This window comes from Nicotiana tomentosiformis, chromosome 12 (genome assembly GCF_000390325.3).
Source record: "Nicotiana tomentosiformis chromosome 12, ASM39032v3, whole genome shotgun sequence".
In the NCBI taxonomy this organism is placed as follows: domain Eukaryota; kingdom Viridiplantae; phylum Streptophyta; class Magnoliopsida; order Solanales; family Solanaceae; genus Nicotiana; species Nicotiana tomentosiformis.
Window position 1 is genome coordinate 95,358,587 of NC_090823.1, and position 8,955 is coordinate 95,367,541.

General features: G+C 34.1%; 1 protein-coding gene across 2 annotated transcripts; it reads left to right on the plus strand.

The window, feature by feature from the left end:
- The first annotated feature begins 455 nt into the window (after window positions 1–455).
- LOC104100936 (polyadenylate-binding protein 2-like) lies at window positions 456–5,534 on the plus strand. 2 transcript variants are annotated; one of them, XM_009608303.4, is made up of 9 exons: window positions 456–1,056; window positions 2,334–2,452; window positions 2,831–3,487; window positions 3,745–3,822; window positions 3,897–3,986; window positions 4,211–4,357; window positions 4,527–4,703; window positions 4,800–5,003; window positions 5,080–5,534. In XM_009608303.4, the coding sequence occupies exons 1-9, from the start codon at window positions 783–785 to the stop codon at window positions 5,314–5,316; spliced, it is 1,983 nt and encodes a 660-aa protein (XP_009606598.1). In that variant the 5' UTR covers window positions 456–782; the 3' UTR covers window positions 5,317–5,534. The 2 variants fall into 2 exon arrangements, with proteins under 2 accessions (XP_009606598.1, XP_009606599.1); XM_009608304.4 differs by having other exon boundaries at window positions 4,220–4,357.
- Window positions 5,535–8,955: the final 3,421 nt, after the last annotated feature.

Consider the following 8,955-nt stretch of genomic DNA (forward strand, 5'->3'; position numbering starts at 1 on the left):
GAATATTTTGTTTTAATAATATTAATTTTCTGTTTCTGCTTTTGCTTCCCGAAAGAAGCTAGAATTTGTAATTACTTCCAAGAGTAGAAAAATTATTATTCTGTTGCACTCAAAAATACTTTTCTATTTTGATCAAACACCTTAAATTTTAAGAAAATATTTTTTTAATAAAAAATATTTTTGACCTCTCGTACAATAACAGTAAATAGGTAGATGAAATTTATTTAAAGCAAAAAAGGAGATTCCCTGGGTACCCAAAGACTCTAGTACTCAGTGCGCACGTGGCCCGAATTTTTTTCCTTTCGAAAGCACGTGGCCCTGTTCTCTTAAACCGGTCTAGTTGAAAAGTCCCGGTCCAACAAAAAACCCTGAACCTTTGATCATCGTAAGTATCAAACAACGGTCATGATTTATTCCTCTCATACAAAGTTAGGGTTTCTCAGAAGAATCGCCGCATATATAAACCTCACAGTTTCATCTATCGCCTGTTGCGGTGCAGTTTTCTCTGCCCTCCCTCAACCCTAAAAATTCGAAAAATTTTCTCTTCATTTTTCTCTCTGATTTCTATCTCCATTTTACCCTTCCCTCTCCTCTATTTTTACATCTCAAAAACAAAAAAATCCCTACATTTTCGCTTACTTTTTCCTCTCTAGTTTTTCTCCTTAATTACAAGAGGAGAGGGAACTAAAAAAGAAAAAAAAAAGGAAGGGAGCTTTTTTGTTCTGGAAGCTTCGATAAAGTTCTAATTTTTGTAGTTGTTCTAGAAGATTCTGAGGTTAGTTATGGCGCAGATTCAGGTTCAGCACCAGAGTCCGGTGGCGGGAGGAAATGGTGTGGTGGCTGCTGCTGTTGGTGGCGCCGCCGCCGTAGCTACTCCAGGTGGTTTAACGTCGACATCGCTGTACGTAGGGGACTTGGAGTTTAACGTGACGGATTCGCAGCTGTACGATCTGTTCAACCAAGTCGGTCAGGTTGTTTCGGTTAGGGTTTGTAGGGACCTGAGTACTAGGAGATCCCTTGGTTATGGTTACGTTAACTACAGCAACCCTAATGATGGTTAGTAGTCCTTTTTTCATGAATTTATATATTTCTTATTTTTAATAGTGCGGATTGCATGTTAACAAACAGTCATTTTTCATGAATTTGAAATTTGATATCTTTTACAATGTGAATGCATGTTGATAAATCCAGTAATGTCAAAGTTTAATGAGCCATTTCGAAGATTAGTGTGGATAGCTATAATATGCGCTGGTAAAAATTAATTCTTTTTCATTTTTGAAATGCCTGCCCATTTGGCATCTGATTATAAATTGTTGCTATTTATAGAGATCTTCTTAAAAGAAAATAATAATAGTAATAATGGGATATTGGGTATATTATGGGAAGTTGTGAAAGAGTGAATGTATTGCCTCACATTTGCTGAAATTATTGTTTTGGATATGCTTGCAAGTTATTCAAGCACATGCATTCTTTTCCTCTTTGAATATATCTTAGATTTAACACTCTTAGCGGTAATATGGGATGTGCAATCTACTTCAAGTTGTCACTTGCTTTGCTCCACTTTCACTGCCACTCGATGAGAGTGGTAGTGAAAATGCTTGTGAAATTGTTCAAGCAATGTGGTTTTGCACCTTTCTAATTGCTGTATAAAGAGTTATCTGTCTGTTTGACTTTGAATTAAATTCTCGGGGAACCCTTTCATTCCAAAAGACAATGGTAATTTGCTTCCTCTCATTTGCCCGTGCTGGTGAAGAATTGGTTTTAAACAAAAATTTATAGTTCATGCGGTTTTGCCTTTAAAATGTTTATCTCAAGTATCTTTAGTTCATCATGATGAGGCAGTGTTGGGAGCTTAAGTCTGCATATGGTGTTGCATTTATAACTTGCTCATTTTCGGACAAGGGCGCAGCACAATTTTGATAAAATTGGTTAAGTTTAATATTTTGTTTAACTTGAAATAATGTCGTGTGCCTAAAAGGCAGTGTTGGGAACCCTTTCATTCCAAAAGACAATGGTAATTTGCTTCCTGTCATTTGCCCGTGCTGGTGAAGAATTGGTTTTAAACAAAAATTTATAGTTCATGCGGTTTTGCCCTTAAAATGTTTATCTCAAGTATCTTTAGTTCATCATGATGAGGCAGTGTTGGGAGCTTAAGTCTGCATATGGTGTTGCATTTATAACTTGCTCATTTTCGGACAAGGGCGCAGCACAATTTTGATAAAATTGGTTAAGTTTAATATTTTGTTTAACTTGAAATAATGTCATGTGCCTATGTTTTCGGTCATCTGCATTGCTATTTGTTTTTTAATGTTTTTTGATCAATTTTGTTACAGCTTCAAGGGCAATGGAGATGTTGAACTTCACTCCTGTTAATGGAAAGTCCATCAGGGTGATGTACTCTCATAGGGATCCCACTCTTCGCAAGAGTGGATCAGCAAATATATTTATCAAGGTATTGTAGCTAAAACATGAATCTTGTATGATGTGATTTGTCATTTCAAGTTCAATGTTTTTTTCCGAATCTGCTAGCTTCTCCTGTTCGCTCCTATTCATAGGATATATACCAGACACATAGTTATAGTGAGAAATAGGATGGGTTCTTTCTCTCATCTGAAGTATTGGTGTCACTGCTTCACTTAAATAATTAGATCTGTAACATGGAAGCAAGTGAATGATGCTCAAATCAGCTTCCACTTGAGCACCCAGCCACTGATATGATCTTTCTCCAATTTTGAAAAGTTTTGGTCTGGTAAACTTACTGGTGTGCAGTTTTCTGCTGGTTGTTTTTTATTTTTTGTTTCTTATGCATTTGTTTGAATTATTTACTCAGAACTTGGACAAGTCAATTGACAACAAAGCTTTACATGACACATTTTCAAGCTTTGGCAACATTCTTTCTTGCAAAATAGCTACTGATTCTAATGGCCAGTCAAAGGGTTATGGTTTTGTACAATACGACAATGAAGAATCTGCTCAAGGTGCCATAGATAAGTTAAATGGTATGCTCATGAATGATAAGCAAGTATATGTTGGGCATTTTCTCCGCAAACAGGAAAGAGAATCTACAACCGGCATGACAAAATTCCAAAATGTCTATGTCAAAAATTTGTCAGAGTCTACGACTGATGATGAGCTGAAGAAAGTTTTTGGTGAGTTCGGGAACATTACTAGTGCAGTAGTGATGAGAGATGCAGATGGAAAATCCAAGTGTTTTGGGTTCATCAATTTTGAAACTGCAGAGGATGCTGCTAAGGCTGTTGAATCCTTAAATGGAAAAAAATTTGATGATAAAGAGTGGTATGTTGGGAAAGCACAGAAGAAATCTGAAAGAGAGCAAGAATTGAAAAGCAAGTTTGAGCAGACTGCCAAGGAGGCGGTTGATAAATACCAAGGTCTTAACTTGTATGTAAAAAATTTGGATGACACCATTGATGATGAGAAGCTCAAGGAACTTTTTTCAGAGTTCGGTACAATAACTTCATGCAAGGTATACAATTTCTTGTGGATGAAATTTTCCTATGGTTTCTGTATATGTTGCCTCTTTTCCTCTTTTTGCCTCTTCTCGTCTTCTTGAGCCGAGGGTCTATCGGAAACGGCCACTCTACTCCCTCGGGGTAGGGGTAAGGTCTGCGTACACACTACCCAGACCCTACTAGTGTGATTTCACTGGTTCGTTGTCGTTATTGTTGAACTTTTAGGTCACTGCATCTGTTCATTTTGCTTAGATGTTCTCTTGTGTTGCAGGTTATGCGGGATCCAAGTGGAATCAGCAGGGGGTCTGGATTTGTTGCCTTCTCCACTTCCGAAGAAGCTTCCAGAGCTGTAAGTAGTACTTATATGTCAAGTCTTTTTAGTATACTCTTTAAGTTGTAACTCTTCTCTTTTTTCTTTTTAAGCTTTCTGAGATGAATGGGAAAATGATAGTTAGCAAGCCACTCTATGTTGCACTAGCACAGCGGAAAGAGGAGAGAAGAGCAAAGTTGCAGGTAATAATTAATAGCCAAACAATGTGGCACTGCTGAAAGGTTTTTGCATCATGCTGCTTTAAATTGTTAAGTAAAACGTGGAATACTTTATCAGTAGATTCAGCTCAATGTTTAGTCTGTCTAATATATGTTTCAAGGTGGTTCAACATTTTAAGCCTGTGTTGCTGATAAATTCTGATCTGCTGAAACAGTTACCTAGTAATGTATATTAATCAATGGACTAGTTGGTACAGGCACAATTTTCACAACTGCGACCAGTGGCAATGCCCCCATCGCTTGCTCCTCGCATGCCAATCTACCCTCCTGGTGCTCCTGGGATTGGACAGCAACTATTTTATGGGCAAGGTCCCCCTGCTATGATTCCTCCCCAGGTAACCATGTTAATTCTTCTCCATAGTGGTCTATTTATTTGGAACACTCAGTAATGCATGTGGGTGGGTTAATGCGTGTTAAAATTGTAAATGACTGCACATGATTTTGGAAAATTGCTTCAAATGTATTGAAATGGGTTTATTACTGATCCATTATCTTATTTTCCAGGCTGGGTTTGGCTATCAACAACAGCTTGTGCCTGGGATGCGTCCTGGAGGAGCTCCTATGCCGAACTTCTTCATGCCCTTAGTCCAACAAGGACAACAGGGCCAGCGTCCAGGTGGTCGACGAGGAGCAGGGCCTGTGCAACAAACTCAACAGCCTATGCCCTTGATGCAGCAGCAGGTTAATTTTTGCTTTCTTTCTCTGCAGTTTTTTGGTTATCCAGTTATATATTTTTGTTAAAACCGGTAAGCTAATGATGAGAGACTCATTCTGCAGATGCTCCCTAGGGGAAGAATGTACCGCTATCCACCAGGACGTAATGGACCAGAGGGGCCAATGCCAGGAGTTCCTGGGGGTATGCTTTCTGTTCCATATGACATGGGTGGCATGCTTCCTCGTGATTCTGCAATGGGACAGCCTATGCCAATTTCAACATTGGCTTCTGCCCTTGCAAATGCACCACCTGAACAGCAGAGGACGGTGAGTTAATTGGCATTACAGGTTATCTATTGGTGACTGAACTAGTGATTTAATGTTCTTGTTGTTCTCTTGGCAGATGTTGGGTGAAAGTTTGTACCCACTTGTTGATCAGCTGGAGCACGAGCATGCAGCAAAGGTTACAGGCATGCTTCTTGAAATGGATCAGACTGAGGTTTTGCATCTGCTTGAATCACCAGAGGCTCTGAAGGCTAAAGTTGCTGAGGCTATGGAAGTTCTGAGGAATGTTCAGCAGACTGCCAACCCGGCTGACCAACTTGCCTCACTTTCCCTCAATGACAACCTTGTTTCTTGAGTGAGTCAAGGTGGTCCAAGTGACTGCTTAATGCAGGTTTTTTTTTAATTGAATCATCTCCTCTGTTGTGACTTGAGGGGAGGATATAAACAGATTTTGCAGGGATGAGTTTTGGGAATACTGCTAGGGTTTTCTCGGGATGTTTTATCTAGAGTATGAGATTATTTTTGGATTCTTAAGATTATGCTTTTATGATATGTGGTCCAGAGATTTTAATTCGTTGTGCTTGCGCTCCTTTACTTTGCATTGATCTCTTCATCCTCTAACTATATCTTATTTTGGGAGTTGCATGTTGCTCAGGAAGCTGTGCTTAAGCTTTATCTGATACTCTTCCCCTCTTCACCCCCTCTAAATAGGAAATAAAACTCATAAACATCAAGTTTGTTAGATTTATGTCGTCAAAGCTTAAAACTTGCAGTAAGGTTTAGTTAATGTGGGGAGTATTACCTGTTTTAACTCCTACTCTTCTTGTTCATCTTAATCAAATAAACTAGTATAGGTTTATGAATGACGGATTTCGTAACTTGGTTAACTTGATTCCCTTCAGTCTACTTAGGAAGTCGTATATCCTGTTATCTTGATTCATTTCTAGGTCAAAGTGATCAATCATAAGTTGGAATCATATGAAAATATAGAAAAAGGAATTTCACCAAAGGAATCATGGAATCATATGAATTTCTGCTGGGATCTTCACCTTTTTTTAAAAAAAAAAAAATTATTTTAAATGGGCATTAGTCGGAAACATCATCTGAGTAAATGTTCCGACTCGTTGAAGCAATTTGAGTATGTGCTGACCAAAAAAAATGGATGTGCTGACTCTTTTATATAAGGAGCTTTTGGTTCTTGTGCTATATTTCCATGTTTTTATTTTAATAAAAGGACTTAACCACACATGGTATTGCTAATTAGTAAAATGTGACACCTGTTATGAAATAATTAACTAAATTAAAGTTTTTTAATTAAATTTTTAGATGAATTCGATATTATATTAGAGTAAGCACAAGCTGGTTATGACATATATTAGTACTAATTATAAACAAAGGTATATCAACTTTAACAATTTAAACTTTTTAATGAGGTGGTCATTAAATTCAACATTTGTTATGCATTTTTATATTCATTGTTATCAAATCAACCTTGGTTAAGTTACATAAAAACAATTAGAACACAAATGAAATAAATAAATAAATGCTACATAAACAACAACTCGAGTATGCACGTTAAACCATAACAACAATATACATTCTTATTATTTAGAGCCTGATCAAGTTTTTGGGAAGTTAAAAATTTTTTTTTGTCAAAAAAGAATTTATTTGAAAATATGAGGTGTTTGGCTAAAATAGATAAGTGCTTTTGAGCACAGCGGCAGAAACATTTTTTCTAGTTTTAAGAAGAAACTACAAATTCTAACTTCTTCCAAGAACGAGAAGGTGAAAATTAATTTTTTTTCAAGACAAAAATACCCTTACCATAAAATTATATTTTCTAAATTATTCCTTATTAATTTAGCCTTTACTTTTTATCTCTACCATCCCTTTCTTCTCTTTTTTATTTTTACCTTATTTTTATTCTCTCTTATTCCTATTTGGAATAATCTCTCTACTATAAAAAATAGATCTCCTTTTTCTCTTTCGTTATTTCTTCTTTTCTTCATCTCCTATTACTTTTCGAAATAACAAGGCTAATCACCAAATTTAAGTACTTTCTTCATTTTTTTTTATTTTTTTTTTGTAATATACCAATATTATATGATCTCCAGTTTATAGTTTTATTTATATTTTCATGCATATAATATAGTTGACATAAAATATTACATAGTTATTTTTTCAATAATTGATAGTGTGTTCCACACATGTAACTCGTAAGCAGATATGTTCTTACCAATATTATTGCTTTTACATACTTATATTTTATATTGATTAAGCTCTTTAATATATATTACTTTGTATTTTATACATTAATTATATATAAAAAAAATATCTTTTTATAAAAAATATTTAAAATTTCTATTTTTTAAATAATACTAATTGTAAACTAAACCTCTATTGTCCTTTACCGTAATTTGATACCCAAAGTACTTGTTGGAAAGATTGGCTAAACACAATTTGCTTATCAAATATTGCAAAGTACTTCTCAAACATATTGATAAACACAAATTGCTAATCTCTAAAAACCTTTTCGAAAAACACTTTTGAACAAACGTACATTTCAAAATAAGTAGATCTTTGCATCTTGGCCAACCATGTTCTTAATTTTTGAATTATTTCATATTGATTTTAGAGTTGAATTAGCGAAACTCAGTTCTCGATATAAATAAATCCTTTTCTCTTTACCTAGAATAAACTAATTCATTCCCGATATTTATATCAAATCATATTAATCTTATATCTATATCTATATCTATACTATATTAAAAGAACGAAGGCCCTTAGCGAAATGTCGTTCGCCTTTTTTACTCTTTAGAAATAGATTTCACACTGGATAAAACTGTAAAATCAAAAAACTTTCCTAATATTTAGGAGTTCTAAATATCATCTCCTAATATAGATACAAAATATTAAGACAGTAAAAGAATACAAAAAAAAGGAGGAAATTTTCTTGTTGGTTTCCAACCAGGAAACTTCACGATTTTGTTTAATATTTTTGTTCCTTGTCATTGTTTAATCATAAAGACCAATTTTGCCTCTTTATTTTCATTTCATATGATTTATTTGTTGTTTTTAAAATTTAAATCATAAGTACTTTTTAAGAAGCTTGGTTAAATTCATTTATTCTATTCTAAAAAAATTAATACGGCATTAGGTTTTGAAATAGTAATTGTTTTTGGAAAAAATAGTAATTATTAATTTGTGATAAAAAAAATTAATTACTGTAATTTAGTTTATAGAAAATACCTAAATTACCTCAATGCATATTCATGTTAAATAGATGAGAAAGGACTTTTATTTTTTGGTAAAAAAGAAACTAATATCATTACTAAGAAAGTTTATTACATAATATAAATTTACAAAATAGAAATTACTTACGAAATTCATCTTGTGGTTGATATGATTTTTTTAATAATCGGTCACTAATTCTATCACTAAATATGATTAGTGATAAATTTTTGTTATTTGACTACATAATTTGTTCATCGCTATTTTTTCTTCTTTTCGTAGTTGACTTATCTAGAATACATGGTACGTAGACGATTATTTTGATACGAATTAAAATAAAAGAAGGGGTTACATAATAGAACACTAAACTTTCAAAATTATCTTGGTTGTTTTCATGCTTAGCTAGGCTATCCTCTCAATTTTTTTTGATTAAATAGACTCAATATTTGTCATTTTCAAGAGCTTATACTTTTAAAATATTTTATTTTCAAGGGTTTACATTTTTATAATTTTATACGCATCGATAGAAGGTCACGTGCATCGCACGTATCATAAAACTAGTAGGTTAAAATGCACTGATAGGATAAACATTATTTAAATCCAGGATATGTGGAAGGCATCCTTCAAAGTTCAATCAAAACAAACAAAAATATGGTTATCCATATTAGAGGTTTTAACCCCCCACAGTAACATATGTGAAATCATATTATGAAGAAATAATACCAAAAAAAAAAGCTAAAAATTGGATTGACTTGGAATCACA